At 35.0% G+C, this 23559-nt stretch overlaps 1 protein-coding gene across 1 annotated transcript in view; it reads left to right on the plus strand.

Annotated features, from left to right (window-relative positions):
• UBL3 (ubiquitin like 3) overlaps positions 1 to 23151 on the plus strand; it is a 58146-nt gene extending 34995 nt beyond the window's left edge. The window contains exons 2-5 of the mRNA XM_010977119.3: positions 10949 to 11057; positions 16041 to 16127; positions 20088 to 20165; positions 20467 to 23151. Coding sequence (XP_010975421.1) covers positions 10949 to 11057; positions 16041 to 16127; positions 20088 to 20165; positions 20467 to 20519 — 327 coding nt within the window. The 3' untranslated portion in view covers positions 20520 to 23151. The remainder of the gene's footprint in view (positions 1 to 10948; positions 11058 to 16040; positions 16128 to 20087; positions 20166 to 20466) is intronic.
• The last annotated feature ends 408 nt before the right edge of the window (positions 23152 to 23559 follow it).

Consider the following 23559-nt stretch of genomic DNA (forward strand, 5'->3'; position numbering starts at 1 on the left):
TTGGAGTAAATCTACCAGTAGAAGAGAGGGAACATTTTTTTTTTTACAGTTCATGATATTAATTGCTAAATGACTTTTCAGAGGGATTTATACCTTCTAAGCCCCTCTCCCTCCTGAAATCTGTCTACCCATTAGCCATCAGAGATTATTCATTCATTCAGTTAGGGTCAGAAAGGAAAATAAGCTGAAATTTAGACCTATCACTGTTAATTACTTTGTTGGTATCTCTCTTCGTATATATAGCAGAGGGAGATGTCAAAACTAGTGTTTTAAAAGATATTTTAAAATTATTTGTGAAATTCAACGATTTATTGATTTGAATTGACTGTAGGGTATTTGCAAAAGTAAAACCCTTATATAATCATAAATATGAAGATGACAAGGAATGGCTATTTAGCAATTGGATTTTAAAATAAACTCTCGAAACGTTTGGATATTTAGCCATTTTTCCCCTTTCTCTTGGCTCCCAGAATCAGTTTAGGAATTTTTATCCTCCAGCCATTGATTTTGCCATTGGATAGAATACTTTCACTCTTTGGACTTTTTTTTTTTCAATATTCACAATTGTGGCAAACTTTGTACATTAAGATTTAGATTTATTTTGAAAGCAAGCAAAAGTCATTCAGAACAGAGTGAAATAAAACAATGATAAATTGCATAACATTGATCAAGGCATAAAAGAAAAAAGCCAAATGTGATTTGTAAAATAATAAGACAGAGTTCGTATGTGCACATGGTGTGGAAAGAAGGTGGTGAAGAATAAGAGTGATCTGAAAATACCTCCAAAATAGAAGTTTTGATTCTTTTCCCCTCAATAACAGCAATTGTGTATCTCCGGTCAAAGGGACAACTTTACACTCAGCATTTTTACTTAACTGTAAAATATTTTCAGTTAGTCTTATTTCAGATGGCTTGAAATACCCTTTTTTGCTGAGTGGTTTAAACATTAAGTTATTCTGTTGCCCTAGATTTCTGCAAGAATGCGGTCTTGATGATTCAACAAGTTGAAGCACTTAGCCCAGTGATTCTCAACCCAGGCGATTTTGCCTCCAAGGAGACATTTGACAATGTCTGGGGACATTTTTTGTTGCCAAGACTTGTTGGAGAGTGGGGTGCTACTGGCATCCTAGTGGGGAGAGACTAGGGGTGGATAGTGCACGTCCTACAATGCACAAAACAGCCTGCTGCAACAAAGAATTATCCAGTCTCAAATATCAGCGATGGTGAGGCTGGGAAACCCTGTCTTAGCTTAAGGTCTTGGGCTGAGGGATAGTTAGTTGCTGTATTCAGTCTTCTACTTAACTTTGGCAAGATGTTTAGCCTCGGTTTCCTCATCTGAAAAATATAGTATCTGTTCTATATAATTATTGTTAGTGCAGCATCTGACACGTGGTAAGTAGTTGGTAAATTCTATTACTGTTATTAGCACCATCAACAATAATATTAAGCATGTCTAAAATTACTAGAATGGTAGTTTGATGAGTAGTCTGATGAGTCTTTACAGTTTTTTTAATTCTTTGCTAAATTCTTTCTTTTGAGAAGTAAATCCACATATACTTTGTATAATAGCTGTGCTGCAGTGTAGTGAGACCACTTTCCACATATTTTCTAATTTGTACATACATCAGGCTACTTTACTCAGATTTAAATTATCAAAATAATAATGGTTTAAAGACTGAAAAATTTGTAGAGTGAATGTAGGCACTCAGAGGACTTGAGTCTTTGGAATGAGGATTGTTGGTAAGCGTGTGCACCGTAGCTGCTGCCTTTTAGGGCTCACTCTCCGGTAGTTGCCATGGCTCGTTAGACTGCATCATGGTCACGGTCATCATGGTATTTTTCTCTTCCTCTCTAATGGCCCCCTGATGATTTTATTGACGCACTTCAGGGAGGATGATTAGCTGGTTCAGTCCTTGTACCATGCCTTCATTAAGGATGTTTAATAATGCTACCACCAGTACCCTCTCTGTGAAGAACTGGCTAATGGTGAAAGGAAGGAAAAGGAAGTAAAGACACAAGGAATAGAAGGCATTGTGGTTCCTGCCTTTGAGGAGTTTACAGTCTAATTGAGGAGATATAATAACTTACATGTCTGGTTCTCCAAGGACTAATAGGACTGAAGGTATGGCAGCCTCATATATAAGGCAGGAAATAATGGAGCAAGGTTAGGAAAAGGACAAACCAAGGACAGGCATTTATTTGATTGCAGCTAATTATTCCTTATATATAAATATGAGTCTAACAGCACTTTAAGGTCTTAGAAGTTACAGTAAATGTTCATACTCATTTGATCTTTGCAGTAGTCACCAGAGGTAAAGTAACAGTTATTAAACTGTCTCCCAAATGTACATAGGTAATATATGTAATATAAATTAAATAACAGATTTGAAAATATACTGGGGAATGCCAGTGTGGAATTAGAAGAGTAATAATCTCCAGCTCCCTCCTGGGCTAACATGGTGTGTCAGGAGACCTTAAAGACGATTAGGGCTATTCGCCAGAGAGCCGTATCTTGATGAAAACATCCTGTAGAGACATTACCCTCCTTTGATTCTAAGATTCTGTCTTTAGTCCTCAAGCATTTTATACTTTTCCTCTCTCCTTTCCTTTTTTTGATCCGAAGAAATGTATAGTTTTGATAGGGAGACAAAAACAAAGACAAACAAACCAACAGAACACTGTTACTAAAATATGAGGAATAATAAAAATACATTAATTAAGACTTTTCTTCTTTAGAGCCTGTTTGATAAGGTTTTGTTTTTGTAAAGTATTTCTACTAACTAATATGTAAATGACTGATTTGTAAGTACAGTAACTGCTTATTCCATGGCACTATAATTGAAATGTCATTTATTAAAGAAAAGGGACACTTAACAAACCATATTCTCTTTACATGACAGGTACTTCCTGCCCTCAAGTTTTTTCCTAAAATTTTCCTATTATTTCCTTAAATCTAAAATAGGAAATCTTTGGGGACTAGCAGCTGAATTTCGAACAGTACCTAATCAAAAAGCTGAAAGAATCTGCAAATAATACCTTTCAGTAGAATGGCCTTACCACTTATGGCCAGAATTCAGACCAAGTCATGAGAAAGATCCAAGATTATATCACTTATTATTTTATCATCTAAAAGAATTGTTGCTCTGAAAGATAGGAAGTACATGAAATATATACAGACCAAGTTTAAGGTTTTAGATAGTTACATGGGAAGACATTTGCACATCCTATGATTCCAATAAATTCCAAATCTAATTAGCATTGTAACCACTTGAGTAGAATTATAGATTTCTTTTATTAGGCAGAAAAATTAAGTAATATATACTTTAATAATAAATTTGAATCTAAGGGTCAGAGTTTCTACATATGGTCATTCAGATTGTCCCACCCAAGGCAGGGGCACCATTCATATCAAATGGATCTTAGATTATTTTGAAATTTTTTTTATGTTTGTATTATAATTGTTGACTACAAAGATGGACGATTTGTATATGTATTTTTGACAACTTTCTGGCAGGTGACAGTGTCTTGTTTGGAGGTCAGTAACACATCATTTAGGTTGGACGCAGGCTGCTGAGGGACCTGTCTCCTTTGAGTTCTGGAGTCACTGAGGTAATAGCTATGAAGCGAGTTCAGCGGGCAGTCATGGTTGCAGGCAAGAGTCCATCCCTGGGCCTTTCTGATCTTGAAGAAACCTTAGCAGCTGAGTTGGTAACCCTAAAAATTTCATAGGAAAGTTATCCCAAAGTTGTTTGTGGTGGTGTAATTGTTTTATTAGACAAATGTTTACTTCCTGAAAGATTTTGAATTAAGTTTAAAAAGAATACACAAATAAGCAATTTCTCCATATTTGGCAGCTTATGTAGTTTTCATAGTTAAGGGAATTTGACTTCTATGAGTAACAAGAGTGCCTTATAATTGTAATTTTAAAAAAACTTTCATGATAGGAAGTTTCAAATTAGCTTTGTTTTATGAGGGGGAGGTAATTGGGTTTATTTATTTGTATTTGGAAGAGGTGCCCGGGATTGAACCCAGGACCTCGTGCGTGCTAAGCATGCGCTCTGCCACTTGAGCCACACCCTTCCCCCAGAAAGTTTCAAATATTCATAAAAGTAGAAAAGATAATCTAAAAGACTCCTGTGTACCTATCACCATGCTTCAACAATTAACAATGTATGTGCCATTCTTGTTACGCCTGTTCACCACCATCTTCCCCCACCAAGTGTTTTTAATAGAGTATTTTAAAACAAATCCCAGATATCTTGTCATTTCCCCTTAAATCCTTAGGTATGAATCTCTAACAGATAAGAATATATATATAATGATGTCATCATTATTATGGTACTTCCTTAATAACATATACTCCATAGTCAATTTTAAAATCTCCCTGATTTTACTTAACAGTGGGTTTGTTCAAATCAAGATCCAAAAACGATTTGCATATTACATGTGATGATGTCACTTAAATATCTTTTGTCCTCTTAGTTCCCTCTCCCTTTACCCCCCCTCCCATTTCTTTCTCTCTTCCTCTACCATTGATTTGTTGGAAGAAGTGGACGTATGTCTGTAGAATGTACAGGATTTGGATTTGGTGTAAGTTTTGCTTTTTCTTAGTGTTATTTTATTTATTTCTCTGTTCCTCAGTTTTCCTATAAACTGGTATTGAAGTCTAGAGACTCAGTTAGATTCAGGTTCACAATGTAATTCCAAGTCTTAAAAATTGAGAAAGAATTCACATACCATAATATTTATTCACCCTTTTAAAAAAGTAAACAGTTCCATTGATTTTTTTTGGAATATTCACAGAATTGTGCAAACATATCTGTTTAAAGTACCTTAACAGAAACACTCATTTAACACACACCCTTTACTTGGGTACTTAGTTTTCATCTAATATAACTAAGCTAGGCAGAAAAGGCCAACATACATATGGAAATGTGTGTGTGCGTGTGTGTATGTGTGTGTTTGTGTGTGTGTGTGATGTTATTTCAGATTCCCTCTTAGCGTAACTGAGAAAATAATTTTATTTTATTCCCTAAGAAAGCAGTTTTTATACCATTGTCATACTTTCTAAAACTTTGAAGATAGAGTAAGGATAGTACCTTTGGTAATTGTTGAAACATTAATGTCATGGATATTCTGAAAATAAAATCTAAGAAGTGAAAGTGGTAGGAACACTGTTATCCAGTTCTCATAATGAGAGACCCAGAGACTCCAGGATCTTTCTCAGACTTTACATCTGTCTCACGGTATTCGTTAGTCTAAGTTGTTGTTGATACATTAGCAACCTCTAGAATGCCTCACATATTCTTGTGGGTTGTGTCCAGTAGACACGAGCATAGGCTATTTTATTGATAAGAAAACAGTAGAACATTCATTGCTCAGCGTATAGGACAAGGCAGAAGATTGTCATACTTAACTGACCTGCACCGGTTTATTTGGATTTCTGACAATCTTCTGGTTTCTTATGACCTTAGACAACTTTTCTTTAACTTTGAGCCTAAGTTTCTAAATTTGCAAAAAGCATGGGTGATATTTTCTAGCTCGATGCCAGTGTCCTTTAGTTCGTGAATTACTCCTCTGGCAATGATGCATTCTACTCTCTTCATGTCTGGGTCTCTAGATGATTGATTTGCTCATAACAGTCTTTCCTCCTTATAAATATTCCTTCTTTTGCTCTCTCTGATTAATCATTTACTTTTTCCCAGGAATTCATCTGTCCTTTTCCTTAACTATTTTTTGTAAAATTATTCCTTTTGGTTTTAATTTGTACTTTACTGCTGTGTAGTTCTCTTCTTTATTCCCCCGCTTTGAAGCCACCTGCTGCCGTATGTTTTGCTTTCTGTATTGTGAGGCTAAATGTTTTGGTGCTCCTGGGTTTGTATTCGGTAACAACTTTTATGAGCTTACAGTTTCTGTGTTTTTTTAATGAGTGGCATGATGCATTCACCCCTTATGAGCAGTCAGTGATTATGTTAATTAACATTCTTAGCATAGATAATATATCCTGCATGGATGCAGAATTTTGTGCTATATTTTACTGATAATTGTACTAATACTGTGTATGATATTGATGCATTTCTCACATCAGCATGTCTCATTTCCTGCTTGTTTTGCAGAGTTCTGCGGCTAAATAATTAGTTATACTAATCCTAAATAAACTGATAAATTATTTATTAGGAATTTAAAATTTAATAAATAATAATTAATAAACCAATTAAATTTGAGTAAGAATTCACGAGTATTCCAGAGACTTTAATTTATAAATGAGAACCTCAGTGTTTAAGAGCACGTGAGGCCGTGGCTATCTGTCACTCAGGGCACCGCTGAGTGACAGTGTCACTAGTCACAGGTTGATGCAAATTGTCTGTGTGGGCTGAATAGCCCTGGGAAGCACAGGCAGCCTGGAACAATCATCGTCTTCATGGCCAAACAGAATGGATTCTTCTTAAGTAGGAGGGCTTGCTATCACTTTTGAATAATGAGTTGATTGACAAACATATTGTAAAGAATAGGAGGATTTCTGAAATGTCTTTTTCTATTTTCCCTCCTCAGGGCAACTGTTTTTCATTATTACTATGGGCTGTTTCAGGGCTTGTATTCCATGGTAGTTGTGTGTGGGCAACAGTGAGTCCTTCATCACCTAACTGTGTATAATAGTACACAGTGTTAGAGTATGTTTTTTTCTTGGTAATTGTTGGTAGATCCACTTCCTGGTTATACTTAAAGTATCCTGTTACGGTGCATTATTGAAATGTTAGGAATGTTGGCTGTAGTCTGGCATATTCTAGTACATTATTTATTCATCTTCCAATATATTAAATACCTCCTATTTTTTAGACACAGTAACTGAGGTTAACTATATGAATTGATTTAAAATGCACTTTTTCCCTCTTTTGAGCTAAAAGTAGGATTTAATTGGGAAACCAAACATAGCCAAAGGCTCCTCATCTCCAGAATTGTTCTGTAGCCAAAAAATGGCAAACTATTAGCATTTTTACTTCTTTTCACTGTACCATACATACCCTGTTCTGACTGAAAACTTTTTTTTAAACTGAAATTATATGCATAGAAGAGCTGCTGTTGTTTCCATTGGCCTTCCCTTGGGAATTTTATTACATGATAGGAACTCCATGCCATATCAAGTCATTTAGAGTCCTGATTTAACAGTTTTGTTTTTAGGTAAGTATGTATCTGAGTCTATCACATTTTAAGCTGTAAATAAGAGTGTTGTTTTTAACGGGTAGTTGATGTGTTGAGAATCCCACTACCTCACACATAGAGGTTCTTTTAAGGTATTTTATAGATTAGCTTAGCTTGACTTCAGAGACATAAAAAAGTCTTTCATTAATAAATATTAAAGTAATACAGAATATTTTAAAAGAAACTAGCTCATGTTTGTGGGAATTGCTGTACATTTCCTGAGAGGAGCTGTAATAATTGACATGATTTATCTGAATAAGTCTGAGAAGAGTCTTACATAAGAACAGTTAACTACTGACCAGCCTGTGTAGCCAGATGCTTATCTGTGTGTCTGCTTTCAAGATTTCTTCTAAAGGAAATGATGGGACTTGAGTGTTTGCCTCCCTTGGTGTTACAGTCCTGAGATTTGCTTGACTGCATACTGAGGCAGGTAGATTCATACTCCTGGTCTAGGAACAGGGCTGTCACATAGATAGAAGCATGGGAACAAGGCCAGACTCCTCTGTCTTTATCTTCGTTTGAAAACTAGGCACAATGTACTTGTTAATACGGTAGCTCAGAATTAATTTTACTTTTCAGAGTGCCTTACATTTGTATAAACTGTGGCATATCGCTGACACTAAAGATCCAGAGCCTGACAAATGAAACATTAAGGGTTTTACACGTCATATTCACATGTCCATATCCCTGCCACAAAATGATTATCCATTCCCATTCCACATACTGCACTGATCATTTGATAAAATGCCCAGAATGCTGAAGCTTGGATTTGGATCTTGGTGCTGATCTGTCTAGTCTATATTTCTGCTTACATCTACAAACTGAAGACACTGAAATATTAGTCAGTCAACAAATACTGGTTGAACACCTACTGTGTGCCAGTCACTGTTCCAGGCACTTCTGGAATGTCAGGCAATGTGTTACTTTACTCAGCTATTTGATTTTGTGGGTTTATTGCTCTTAGTTCTAATTTTGGACATGAGCTTCTATTGCTGATGCAGGCTTATCTGCTGCTGTCACTTACAGTTTTAGCTATAAGATTTGATAAGTCCTTAGATTTATGTATCTTAGACTTCCTCTTGCAGCTGTCATTCTCATTTCCCACCCAAAGGGGTGATCAGGCTCCCTCTAAGTAGGTTTTAAAATCTTACTCTGCTTTTTTTCTTATTTTATAGCCCAAAGCCACTTTGAAACTTCACCGTGAATTGCAGACTCAAATATTTTCTGAGGCCAGCCTGTTACCGTAAAGGTATGCAGCAGGCCAGTGTCAGTAAGTGGAGATGCGTAGGTACGTGTCACACTGGGAAGCTCAGGCCCCCGTAAACATTTTTAAAAATGCCTTTGTAACCTGTGTCAGACACACCTATAGGCCAAAAGTTCCCAACATCCTGAACATCTAGATGCATGTAAATTAGGCTGTTGACTTTGAAATATGAAAATGAAGTATCAGTTTATTAGTGACAGTGATTGTATCAGTTTTAAAATAGGAAATGCTAAGAACTTTGCCACAGTTAGTGTTACGTATTTGTGGGGTGGGGTGTGTGTATTATTTTGTTTTGTTTAATGTATTGGGGACACCTTTCCATGTTCAGTCATATAGATCTATCTCTCATGTCATTTAATGACTGTGAAGTTTCCATAGTAAGGATGTGCTATCATTTATTTTTCCATTTCCATAGTGATGGGTATTAGAGAAAATCTAAAGTATGTTTTAGTGTAACCTTTATGGAAGATAAGGATTAAGTTTTTTTCCCCTGTTTTCTTTGTTATTTTTAAATACTGTAATTTGAATAAAAGACAGTAGAAATTAATTTTAAACCCAAAAGTTGATTCCAGGAAATAGTAGGTTTATATCATTTACATAACTCTTTGGAAGCCTCAATTTAATTATATTTCCTTCTGGTTAAACAGATGCATGTGGATGAACCATTATAAGGGCATAATTTCCTGGGCATTAATGACTGAAGAGCCCTTATACAGTAGTTTGAAGCTATTAATAGATTCCGTATAAATTCTGAGCATAACATGTTTACCAGTATTCACACGTAAAGAGACAGCCGTGAATAGTGACGTATCTGTGAGAACTAACATTCACATTATATTGTGTAGATGTTAGGGTTCATTACTTTTTTGTTATAGGAAACAAATAGCTGGTGCTTTCTTACAATTTAATGATTCTTGCAAACTATTACTTGAATTCTGTTCTAATGGAACTTACAGAGTTTCTAGACCAAATTACTTTACAGCAGTGTGATTTCATCTGATCTCTTCCTGTATTACGCTCTCTGGTCTAATTTCATTTTAGTTAGGAAAAGCAGCAAAAAATTCTTATTGGACTTACTGAAAGGGCTTTCCCACCTGGGATGTAGATTTCTTTTTCTTTTTATCATTTAAAATACTTCTTAAATTGAGATACAGAATACATAGTTATTAGAATACAGTTTCTAATATGGAACCCAGTTCTCCTCCCTCAGTATGGAATCCAGTCACATCCCACTGAATGCAGAATTGTTTGTGTGTAGCGATTTTCGAGAGGAGATGTTTTATAACTTTCAACACATTTTCAAAGTGATGACATACTGGGAGTGGCAGTGGCCGCAGTGGTAGGTAGTCAATCAGTGACCTGGTATCTCGATGATGCTGTAGGAGGACCAGTTTATTCACTGTAGGCTTTGTCATCTTCAAAGATTTTCTGGTATTTTTTTAATGAGGAAAAAAATATTGGTAACTGAAGAGAAGAGCTGGGTAACCTGGGACCTGGCACAGTTCAAACTGGTCCAGTGGCATTCTCTGTTCTTTATATTTAAAGAAGCAAGGCTATTCCCAGCACTCAGCTCTGGATTAGACCCAACTTTTAGGAAGGCGTTATTTGCTCTCTTAATAGAGGCCTGGAAGTATAGAAAGCCACACTTGTATTTCTGTAACTCATAGGGGAAATGAATGAATATTGTAGTTTTAAAAAATAACATCATTAATTATGGATGAAGATAAAAATTAAAAAGTGAACATTTCAGAAAATATGTAAGAACGGTATATGCAAATATATATTGACTTGGAAATATAAATCCAGTGGATCTCAAAAATTTTAGTTCTACTATCCATTTTAGGTTTTTCACTGCGGATGAACAGTGTTCTTTGTCACACATAGCTCTTCCTCCCCGTCCCACGAATAATGATCATGTAATTGGGATTACAGTAACTACTATTATTGAATCCTTCATTAACTTTAATATAGTTCTTTAAAGTTATAGTTTCTGGTTAATTTGTTTAAGTTTGAATGATTTTTATAACGTAAAATGTTGTAAATGATTTATCATTTTTTCTTTATTTTTCTAAACAGAGTAGCAGCTAAATTTTTTTCTATTTAGTAATGTGATCTGCAGGGTAACCACTCTTAGCTTTTCAAGGAAAATGTGTATTCTGAGTTACAGTGATAACCTGTAAAAGTCCAGTTCTGAAACACTGCTAAAGTAATTACATTTGGAAGCATCATGAATTTTGTTTTTCCTTTCTTCATTTAGTATGGCAAAAACACCCTGCCACACATATATATGTTAACTACTGGAAATAAAATCGTGTTTCAAATTCCCATTCTTTAAAAAAAATCTTTTCAGAATTTAAGTAAATAAAGACCAGAAAGTGGCACCAGTAATAATTTAGAATGTGATTGAACTGAGAAGATTGTGAGTCATTATTTCACTTTAAAAATTTCAAGATTTATATTAAAAGAATCATTGTCTTCTTTCAGATAAATTTGCGTCTCATCTTGGTAAGTGGGAAAACAAAAGAGTTCCTGTTTTCTCCTAATGATTCTGCCTCTGACATTGCGAAGCATGTGTATGACAACTGGCCAATGGGTGAGTGGAGTTTTTCTCTTAAAAATAAGTAACGTTAATTCTTTGTGCCCTACCTTTTTTCACAAACATTTTGAACAAGTTGTAAGTAAATAAAATATAAAAGAACAAACAAATGATTGAGGGTATAAGGCTTAAAAAGTAGGGGTGGCTGCCTCCTTCCCTGAGTTTTGCTCTTCTGCTTCCTCACAGGCAAATGGTAGAGGAGCCAGTGCATCAAGTCCCTGTTTGGCCTTAGAGCTGTTTTAGTGTAAAAGAAAATGCAAAATAACTAGCCAACACTCTTGTAGCAGTAACCCTATTTATACCAAAACATAAAGTGAAAGGAAAGAAAAACTATCTTTAACAAATTACCCTTTCTTTGCTCTGTTCTATACATGGCCTATTTAAAATTGAGTTTGACACAAAGTTAATTTCTAATTCATGTCACTTCATGTGTTCTCTGAACTGCTGCAAAGTCAAGAAGGTATAAAATCCATTTATGCTTTGGATTTTCCAGCCAGTATCATGACAGAGAAAATTTTGCGGGGTGTGTGTATGGTATTTCTTAATTTCTCCGGTTCTTTGCTGTGCAGTAAGACTGTCTTGCCATCCTCAAGTGAGTCTTTAGCTTATGTTTTTTTTTTTTTCGAACTTTCCCCAAGTCATCTTGACTCTTTTAATGGCATGTACCATAGTGATATGACTGTTTCAGCTGATTTCACTTAATTTTACTAGCCAATGCAGTTGGGACTTTTAAAGGATAAGATTTGTTTTAACAGAGAACACAGTGTATACAAAATAAATCAATTAGATCAGTGTTTCTCACCCTAAAATAATATATGGAGCTCTTTTAGAGGAAGAATATTCTTGTAGATTCCCTAGTGCTGACTTTAAAAATAAACATTACATCAGATAGAGACATAAAACTCAATTAAGTGTTTATCCTTATTAACTTGTATACAACCATAAAACTAAAACAGATCTACAAAGAAAATGCAAATGTAACTCTAAAACCAGTAATGGTCAAATTAACAATTTTAATGTGCCACGTGATATATTTTTGCTAAAACCAACTCGCTGCTTGCACCGTGACTGTGGTGCTGTTGAGTGTGGCACGCCTCTGCTGCTGCTTGCTGTATGAGAACCCAGTTATCTGTGAATTCACCACAGAACCTTCATCACACACTCTACCAAATTGTCATTCAGCCTTCACTTAGCAAGAATGCATCATTTATGTATTAAGTCGACCTCTGTTCTTTTCTTGTTAACCTCTTGACGATTAAAGTAGTACTGCTCGGCACCAGCACTATCATACATGCATACGTGGGCACTGAAATCCCACGGCTGTACTTGGTTATAAGGTAGTTATTTGATTTATCTATATAATGTCTTCCAGATTATCATTAAAATGAAAACACAATCTAAAACCTCTTGAAGAGGACTTTCAGACCATAAGAACATATTTTTGTGAATTCATAGACCTGAGTTTAAGAAACGCTGATTTAGACAAATACTTTGAAATGACTGGCTCTTTCTTCCCACAGTCACCAAGGGACAGGTCAGTGCTAGTTCTTAAATCAGGAAGAGACTGAGGCTAAGAGTTATAAATAAGAAGGAATTTCAGGAAAGCTGAAGTAAACTAAACTTGGGCTCTTAGAATATTGGATTTTCTTCATAGGTAGGCAGGATAGATAACTAACAGTATGAAAAACATTTAAAAATGTCTGATAGTGCTGTTGTACTAAGTATAAAAGATTACTTTTGTGATTTTTGTAGGGGTGGAGACATCTACGCATATTATAGAAAAGATTACCATAACTAAAAGGTTACATTATAACTTGAATTAAAAGAAATACTTCTACCTTCATAATTGTTTGATTTAGATATTAAAATTAATATTAATTCCTTAAAATATCCTGATTAATGGTTAAACAAAGGTAAGACCTAAGTGCAGATCTTTACCATAAACAGTTTCCCAAATGAACCATTATCTACCAGTGATGGAAATTGATTGTGTCAATTCTGCATTACTTGTTTTCATAAAAAAAGCTTTTGAACCCAGTCTTTCCTCAGTTTGCCAGTTCTATTCAGCAATTTTAAGACACTGCAGAAAATAAAAATAAGTAATTTAATTTTCTTATATATAAAATATTTAAGTTAAAAACCTTGGTCTATATTGTATCCATAATGCAGTAAAGGTCAGCAAATGTAAATATTGGTGCTAATAATAAAAGTCTAGTGAATATTACATCAGTGGAAGGAGATATTTTGTGCAATGTATTTTTGGAAGGATTTTGTTTTCTTGGTATACTCTTGGGCATCTTAGAAGAATATTGTTAATAGATGGATTAATCAGCCACACAGCTGTTATCGGGTCAGAGGTCCAAAAAAATAACCCATTAAGTGTATGTTGCTAGTAGCTGAAATTCCTCCTCTAAGCATTGTTCTTCTGTAGGTCTCTCTAAATTTCAGATCCTCTGAGAGAGGAAGGGAGATAGTGTATTAAACCAAAGAAGCACATGGAAATCATGACACTCTATATAATATAATGAATATATGGCTTTAAACTTCTGCATCTCAAAAAATACCTTAAATATTTTTAGAATTTTTTTCCCTGTGAATCAGACAGTTACTGTCATTTGTCTTTATATCTATGGGACACTGCCATCTTGACCAGAAATATTCATATATCTGATAAGGAGCTAATATCTAAAATATATAAGGAACTCATACAATTCAACAGCAAAACAAACAAACAACCCAGTTTTAAAATGAGCAGATCTGAATAGACATTTTTCCAAAGAAGACATACAGATGACGAACAGGCGCATGAAAAGATATGCTCAACATCATTAACCATCAGGGAAATGCAAATCAAAACCACAGTGAGATGTCACCTCACACCTGTTCTAAAGACTGTTATAAAAAAGATAAGAAATAACAAGTGTTGGTGAGGATGTGGGAAAAAAGGAACCAATTTAATTGGTGCATCCATTATGGAAAACAGTATGGCGATTTCTTAAAAAATTAGAAATAGAAGTACTATATGATCCAGCAATTCTGCTTCTGGGTATTTACATGAAGAAAATCAGAACACTAATTCAAAAAGATATATGCGCACCTATGTCCATCGCAGCTTTATTTACAACAGCCAAGGTATGGAAGCAACCTGAGTTCCCATTAGTGGATAAATGGATAATGAAATTGTGATACACATACACACAATGGAATATTATTCAGCCATAGAAGAAGAGTGAAGTTGCCATTTGCAACAACATGGATGGACTTGGAGGCATTATGCTAAGTGAAACAAGTCAAATAGAGACAAATGATTACCAGATGATCTCTCTTATATATGGAATTAAAAAAAAAAAAAAAGCCAAACTCATAGATGGAGAGAACAGATTGGTGGCTGCAAGAGGTAGGGAGGAGGGTATGTGGGAGAGATGGGTAAACTTTTTTTTTTTTTTAGTTAAAATGAATTGAATAAAAATTGTTTTTTATAAAAGAAGATTTATAGCAAAATATTTTAATTCTGGCATTTTAACACTGAGGACATTTAACACAAAATAAAGTTTGACCCAAGTAAAATTAGGTTAGGTAGAAATTATCATGACAAAATAAAACTAACAATGCTAAAGGGAAAATAAAGAAATATTCTATTAAACAATAATTTTGGGTATGGTGAATTCAAAGTAATTCATACAAAAGTGCTGGTGACTTAACTTGATCTTTCTTCTAGAAAAGGGACCTTGGAGCACCGAGTCAGAAGGCAACAACGGCTTCCCAGGGGAGGGAGGGACAGGGCAGGGGGCACAGGACCTGGCAGAGAACCACTGAGATCCTTTTCTCCTCTGCCCTTCTCTGTTTTGCCGAGTCACTGAGAAGCACTGGTTTTATCAAATTCATGTTCATCATTTTGAACACTCAGAAAAAGGCAAGAGGAAAAGTGCTTTATTTACCTCCTTTCTCTTCTGTCACTCGCTCTTCAGGCCATTTTAAACTGACTTTTGTGTTGATGGTTGTCACCTCCTAATAATAGGAGCTTCTGTAGAAAACAGACACACGATTAGTAGAATTCCTGAGAAAGATGATGGTGGAATTCTCAAATCTTTATCAAAATCAGAGCTTAGATTATTATATTTACAAGCTAGTGCAAATTACTAACCCCATACCCTGCCATGATAACCAGTGTCCTCAAAGCATTATTTTAACAGAATCATTTCAAATTTTACTATAATGCAAGCTATACACTAAAATGAAATATTCTCTTACTCATCCTGCCCACCAGTTTGTCTTCTGATTTTATGTGTACACTATTCTAGATTTCATATTTGTATAGTACCTCCTAATATATATTATTTTTCGAGTTTCTTCCGAGTATTTTGGGTAAAGTGAACTGAAGTTGTATTTTCTGTAGTATTTATCAGTTGGCTTAAAAAATAATGTACAAATCAACATTATCCAAAAGTAACTACCGTGGGGGTTTTTTTGTTGTTGTTATTCTGTGTTTGAAATTTTTATTCTCTAGTTATTGAGGTATGATTTTTTTTGTTACACTCTACATCAGTATATTCTTTTAAAAATCTCTGTTAAATCTATTGTGAGCCTAACAAGTACAAATATTGGAACATTATAATATTTTCTGTTAATTAGTGGTATTTACAATTGATTTTCAACTGACTTTTTTTTTTTTTTACTAGGATTGGCTTTTTCCCAACTCATTTGTTTTAATTTTTAAACTTCAGGACTACATTTGGGCACATTTTAGTAATCTTTAAGAAGCAAAAACTAGTCTTTCTTCAGCTCTTGCTATTTAATGAGAAGAACTAGCAAGAACCAAGACTGCAGTGATTTCAGGAGTAGTGACTTTTCCAATTATTGGGAAGCTCCAAGTGCCTTCTCTGATGTTATTCTATCTGGCTTGGATCTGAATTTCAGAACAGTGTAATAATACCTTAATTTTGTGTGAAATACGCCTAACAATTCCCTGGTTCTTTTCAGACTGGGAAGAAGAGCAGGTCAGCAGTCCAAATATTCTACGCCTTATTTATCAAGGACGATTTCTACATGGAAATGTCACATTAGGAGGTAATAGTCACCTTTATGAGATTTAACTCCTCTTATGGCAACATTGTTTGCTTGTTTAAATGCTAATGTCTGATTTTACTAAAAATATCATTTCAAACTATGAATTTTGCCTAGTTTTTGATATGTCTACTATTTTACATTTTGCATTCTGTTTAATTTTAGCACTACGGTTAAGTGTTTACTATTTGTAAAATAAACTCTAAGCCATTATAAGATGGGTGTCCATACTATTATTTTATAAATGTAATTTAATTGTACTTCTGGATAATATAATTTAGATGTGATATTTTTATATTGAAACCAGACACACAAACTAGGAAAAGTTTATGATAATTGATTTTTAAATATAATAATGAAGAGATGTTTTCAGTTTGACTTTAACTGATATAATTGCCGATCATGCGGGAATAAAGGTAAAAGTAATGTTAGAGAAGCAGTGTATTATAGTGACTGAGAGAGCAGATTTTAGAGCCAGACTGCCCAAGTTGTATCTTAGCTCTACCACTTGCTAGCTCTGTCACCTTGAGCAACTTATTTCACTGCTTTTTGTCCTCATTTCTCATCAGTAAATTGGGATGACACTAGTGCCTACCTCATAGATTGGGAGGGTTAAATTAGTTTATATATTCAAAGCACTTAGAACAGTGCTGGGCACATATTAAACACTTTTCATTGTTAGCTGTTGCTACTCTTTATATGTGGATGAAGAAATGTAGCTCAGTAGCGCCCCCTTATGGGGGGATATGTTTTCTACTATCAGCAGTATGTTACTATAATTAGAAATTTATTGGCAAATGAAGTGATCTACTTTAATATATCTTTGTTAAATATAGTCTTTTTTCTCTAAACCTAACAATGAAATGTTTAATCTTTTTTTCCTTGAGTAGAATATTTTCACTCATTCATTGATTCTTTGAGCATGTATTTATTTCTTATGCAACAACACTGTGCTAAGCTGGAGATACAGGGCTGAATGAGGTGGCATTTCTTCCTTCATTGTGCTCTAGTATTACATAGTAGACACAGATAAAATTCACTTAAATACTGTGTGACAAGGGCTGGAGTAGATGATTGCAAATGATTATTATGACAATATCAGGGAGAACATTTCAGTGTGTAATTTCACACAGGTTCTGGTGGCGGTGATAACCCTGGTCTGAAAGGTGATGCTCTCTGCTAAGAGATATCTGCTGTTCAGATACAACTTTGGGGGGTTGTAGTTTTTATCGCTCTTTGTGTAGTTCCATGGACAACTCTTAATATATGGCTATATTGTGCATTCATTAAGGATGAGGCCATATTTTAATCCTTTTTTGATCATCTGTGTCTCACAAGCTCTTGTGATGTTGATCAGTAAATGTTGATTGAATTTATTAATCTGTTTGACTATATGAGTGAGTCTTGAGACTCCATTTCCCTTTTTTATTTTTTTAATGTTTTTGGGGGGAGAGAAGTAATTAGGGTTTATTTCTTTTTATTTATTTGTATTTTATTTTTTCATGGAGGTGCTAGGGATTGAATCCAGGACTTCATGCATGCTAAGCATGCGCTCCACCACTGAGCTATCCCCGCTACCCCTCCATTTCCCTTTGAGTGTTGATCTATGTGAGCAATTCCTCACCAACTTAATTCTTTAATTACCTTTCTGTTGTGGCCTCAAAGTTCCAATTTCATATTAAAACTCATAGAATTTGTGTTGAAATCAACTTGTTTTTTGGGGGGGGAGTTTGTTTTCGAGTGATTAACAGATTGACTTATATTATTATTGTCATTCTATGTTGCTCTCAGTCTTTTCAAAATTAAAACAAATCATTTCTGGTTGTAGTGATTTAGACAAATAGTCTAGAAGTGTAACCTAGACCTTTCAAGTTGATCCATGAATCTAGGTAATAACTTTCAGCTATTTGTGGTTTTTTGGTCACTGTTTTTCTTATGTGTCCCTGTATTCTTGAATGTGGATTATAAAGGAGACGGCAGATAGGGTCCTGTGCTGGAGTGGCTCGTGTGGAGAAAGCCTGTGAGACTTGCTGTGTGTGTGTAACCCTGTGGGCCTGAGATATTTCTTTATAAATGCAAATTCCGCATGCCCACCCTCACCTCCCCCATCTCCCAATCCACTACCGATTTGAAATCACCAGTGATTTTTATGTAAAGGGTGAAAATCTCTGTTCTGGATTCTGTGCAGCGTCACAGTAGGAAGCAGAAGCACACAGTGAAGGAGAGAGAAGGCATCTCGGATTCCTGTCTCCCTCTTCCTTTACCTTCTCTGACAGCGTCAGTCTCAGTATCTACCATTTCCAGCTGAAATTCAGGTGGAGAAGAACAGTGACGGTCCCATCAGTCCGATTTGTAGCTTCCCATGGTCAGCCCCTCCGCAGCTTCCTAGGTCCGTCCAGGGTTTCTCTGAGTTTACCCTTCAGTTCACTTACCTGTTCTCTGAGATCCATTTTCCTTGCTTCTCAGAAAGATGAAGGTAATGATGATCATGGTAATACTGATGGAATGCTTTTTTGTGTCAAGCCCTGAGGTAAGCCCTTTCCTTGGATTGTTTTGTTTAACCAATACAACAGCAAGGTACAGGTGATGGAACTACTGTCTCCAGCTTAGGTGGAGGAAACTGAGGCGTAGGGAGGGGTCAACAACTCATCTTCTGGTCAGTAAGTAGCAGAGACATGACTGTAAACCCAGGTCTGGCTTCCTAGAGTCAGGAAGGTAGTCTGAGAGTGGTACCAGCTTGGTATGTGGAGATTGTAAATTCAGTCAGGCTTTCTCAATACATGTAGTGAAAGTTTTAATAATATAAAGTCTTGTTTGCATTTCAGTGTTAAATCAGGCCTAGGAGATTATCCAATAAAGATGCTCCTGCTTTTCTCAACCTAATGTGCATTTTGGGGCATCACATTAAATTGAACTTCAGAAGTTAAGAGAATAGACCAAATAATGGCTGGCCAGCTTTACATAAGACGGAAACTCCCCTCGATTGTGTGACGTATTAGTAACCTTGAAGATAATCAGGCTCTTGTTAGCCATCATCCTGTAGAGCAAGATTGAAAAAGCAGGTAGCAGTGGGGGCCATACTTGCTAGGTAATGAGCCAGGGCCACCTTAGGTTCATAGTTGGTGAAGAGAGAGTAGTCTGAGATGTCAGAACGAAAGCATCACGACTATGGAGATAATCTACAAGTTCAATGTACCGGCCGATCCTAACTTTATTCACAGTGACAAATGGATTTACCCTGAAACTTTCGCTCAGATGGTTCATGGACACATGGGTGTGTGCTCTGTTACTCTTTGTCTGAAATAGTTCAGAATAACATTTGTTTGTTACTTATGAATGAGGAAAACCTCTTAAAGACTTGACTAGAAAACAGTGATTACTAATAATGCCGATAGTGATTCTTTTTTTTAATTTAAGTATAGTCGATGTACAATGTGTTAATTTCAAGACAGTGAGTCTTTTAAAGTAGCCTTTTTAAGAAGATTATTTTCTAATTGAGAATAAGTGTTTAAAATTAAGTTTGTCATTTTTTTCTATTTCTATATCAGAGTGGCCTGTCTGGTGCAGAAATTTTATTATGTGATTAAATATAATTAGGTTTAGAAACAAATATCTCTTAATCTAAACTTTCCCCTAATTTAGAAAACAATTTTTTAAATTCCTTCTCTCCTTTAAAGATTATCTCCAGTATTAACCAATTGTGTATTTTCTCTTGTCCCCTTAAACAGTATGTATGTATGTGTCAGACTGATAGCCACAGCTAAATAATTTCTGAATTGTAGAAATTGTTTCTGATACCATTAACCTAATTTCATTTTGTAAGAGATGCTCTATCCAATAAGACGTTCCATCTGTTGATGAAGTCAAACAAAAGGCCATCAGTTTTTAAATGGTTTCAGTGCTGGTTAGTGCTTTCAGTGGGTCGATGTATATGTAACAAATTGTATTCTACTTTTCACATAGCATTAAAACTTCCTTTTGGCAAAACAACAGTGATGCATTTGGTGGCCAGAGAGACGTTACCAGAGCCAAACTCTCAAGGTAAGCCACCCCCTGGAGAAGTTTCTCACTTGAGCCCCAGGGACAGGCATTTAAATCTGCCTCAGTTTTTCTTGGATATTCTAAGAGAAAGGAAGTTTTCATAGTTTATGAATAGAGCTTGTTAAAAAAAACAGCCAAATATTTTGAAAACAGGCTGAAATTAAGAGTATTTATTATAGCTTTTTAATTTAAAAAAATGCAAGCATTCCAAAAAAAAAAATCTCTGTTTCTTATTATGGTTCGGGTACCTCCCCTTTCCTCAAGCATTTTTATAAACAAGGCCTTTCTTCGTTTTTCCTAGGTCAGAGGAATCGGGAAAAGACTGGTGAGAGTAACTGTTGCGTAATCCTGTAAATGCCGTCTGCCAGGCGCGCTGTGATGTGGTCCTTGTCTTTCACGCTGCTGGGGCAGAGGAGACCCGATGTGGCTTCAGAAACCTTTAGGCAGAGTCCGCCTGTAAATCCATGGACCCAAACTATCATGTGAACACTGTCATCTTTTCTCATGAAAGTAAAAGAACCAAGAACATTTTTCACTATAATTTTTTTATTTCTAGTGTCTTTGTTTATGTTGAGCAGTTTTTAAATATTTGGTTTTTGAATGCAAGTCAATCTCCAGGGGAAAAGTTAACAAGTTATCTTTCATAACAGAAACCATTTTGCTGCCACAAAAATTGCCATCACCAGAACTAACAAATCAAGTGTTCCAAATGCAGTTTGCACTAAAAAGGATTGGCATTATTTTCTTCATCAGCAGAATTTATTATATGGTTTATGGTACCTAGGAATGATCATATATATAAATTCACACTGGAAGACACTCAGCAATTAATGAAGTTAATTACTGGGCCAACTGGAGAGGAAAAAATGGAGAAAAACCCAGCCGTGGTGGCTGCACTGGCACAGAATCCTAAACTGAGTGTGACTATTTTCACTGCAACAATGAAAAAGCAAAATGTGCCTGTTGTTTAAAGTACTCAGTAGAGGCTGATGAAACTAATTGTTTTTCCTTTAACACGTGCACTCAAGTCAGACAGTAACGGCGGGCTTGTTCACACAGCACAAGAAGGGGTGAGAGCGCGTGTCCTAGCCTTAATGCGGGGGTCAAGTCCAGTCACTCGTAGACTTCCATGTGCAGAAATATTAGAAAACCTCATTTATTGGTCACTTTTATGTATTTGAATATTAGCAAATTGAAATTTTCCATAATTACTACTCATCTCTGTGTCCAGTGTCACACTCATTAGAAAGTTCAGATGAATTCTTAAAATTAAAAAATTCTCCATAGTACTAATTTCATTTCTTTATGTAGTTTGCATTTCGTATTAGTGCTTGCAGTTGTATTAAAATTAAAAGACAGTTTTTTAAGGCATACATGATTAGGGATGTCATTCTTTTGTTTGTACCAATAATTTAAAAATTGATATGCTAAAAACAATTTGCACAGCACTAAAGCATGAGCTAGTTTCATCTAAATCTGTAAAAAAAAAAATAAAATAAAAGATTTTATATTTTTTCACTGGGAAGAAATTCTTCCTGGATGAAATTTCAGATATGTGTAGAATATATTTAATAAAAAAACTTATAAAATACCTAACTATAGAACTTAAATATAGATTGGCGTGTAGTATATAGAACAATATTCCATATAAATAACTTTAGCCTTTATAAAAATGAAGTTGCAGGTTGACATTATGTTCTGTACTGAAATAAATGTCCACAGCCCTTACAAATAGTAAGTGTAAATGGTTTCAAATGGTCAGCTTTGTTTAAAGGTAATCAGATTACTTTACTCATTGTTAATGCTTTGATGAAGAGGCTTTATATGCAGTAGATCTACGAAAATATTGTTCATACTGATCAGAATTAAATTTGTATAGAGCAGAGTTTTAAAATGAATGTAAATAGCACTAAACATTTTCTTTTCTGCAACCTGTACTTATAGAGTCTTTCTGTAAACTAAATTAAAAAAATACTGTAGTGCATTTTGGTGGTAACTTTAAAGGTCTTGATTAGGTTGATAATTGTTTGAACACTGTCTCATCCATGTTAAAATTGTGTTCTATTTTATTTTTGAATCTTTTAAAAATTTGTGTAATATTCTTTTGTTAGTTTTGGGAGGATTCCCAGTGTATCTTTGATATTTAACCTGGTTAATTTGTGCACAGTCACGACAATGGTTAGAATTACATAGTCTCTGTTATCACTAAGACATTCTATTCAAGGGATGTTAAATGTTTATATGCTTTGTTGACTAGCTCAAATGTGAATTCTGTTAATGTCGACTAAAGAAGAATCTGGTAGTTACTTAATGGGGCAATTAAGCCATTTATGGCTGTATTCTTTCCTAATACAAACTACTGGTAGTTATTTTTAATACCTATTTTAATTCTAAGTACTTTTCTGTTTTTCCAAAGTTAAAGACTATAGTTAATTATGATTGAAATTCTATGATGGTTAACAATATTCTCTATTGGTTTTCAATATATTTTCCTGTGTGTTCCCACGTTATAAATTTCCCTTCAGAAGACCTCAATTCAGAGTCTGCAAATTGGATAAACTGGCTTATTTGTAGAGAAAGAATTATGTCACTTAATTCCTAGTATAATTGTTGTGCAAAATGAACAGAAGAATAAAAAGTAGCAGTAAAATTATATACTGAAAACACCAAAAATTTAGATGCCTTAATAGTATATACGTGAAAATACTCAACTTTCCCTTTGAAAATAGTTCCTGGGCCTGCCTGATTGTTGATCATATCCAAGGCTCCTTCCTATCAGCGATCCCTCTGCCAAAAACAACAGCTCACTCTCCGAAAGGTGAGAGCTGCAAAGATCCAGTCCTGTAAACAGAGCCTTAGTTACAGGCCTGTGACCTTGCCCGGCGCTGGGGTTTAATTCATCTCTTACCTAAATTTCCTAAATGTTAAGTGTTCTGGAAAAGGCAAAGCTTTTTTTCTTCATTAAAACCTCCGCATGTCTCCTTGATCTGAATTATTTGTTTTCTTTTCAAGATACCTTGTATCTTGTCATGAAAAATACAGTATCTAACATCGTCATTTGCATTAAATGAGGTTTTCTCATAACATTTATCCTTAATTTTATGTCATCTTGACCAATGTTACAATAATTTCTGTTAGCTGATTGTGGTAAACAATGTTTAATGTGAAAAGAAATTAAAACTTTCTTCATCTGTTGTAGAATATTTCCCTTCTTTCAGATGACTTCTATTCCTAATTTTGGTGTAAAAATATTCTCTCTACTATTTTTGTCTTTTTTCCTTCAATTTATTTTATTACATTCTTCAGTAAAAATCAGCATTGTGTCAGCCTTTACTCTTCTATATTACCAAAATCAAAGAGAAGCGATCAAAATTTAGTGTGCCCTTATACCATC

The sequence above is a fragment of the Camelus dromedarius genome, chromosome 13 (genome assembly GCF_036321535.1).
Source record: "Camelus dromedarius isolate mCamDro1 chromosome 13, mCamDro1.pat, whole genome shotgun sequence".
NCBI lineage: Eukaryota > Metazoa > Chordata > Mammalia > Artiodactyla > Camelidae > Camelus > Camelus dromedarius.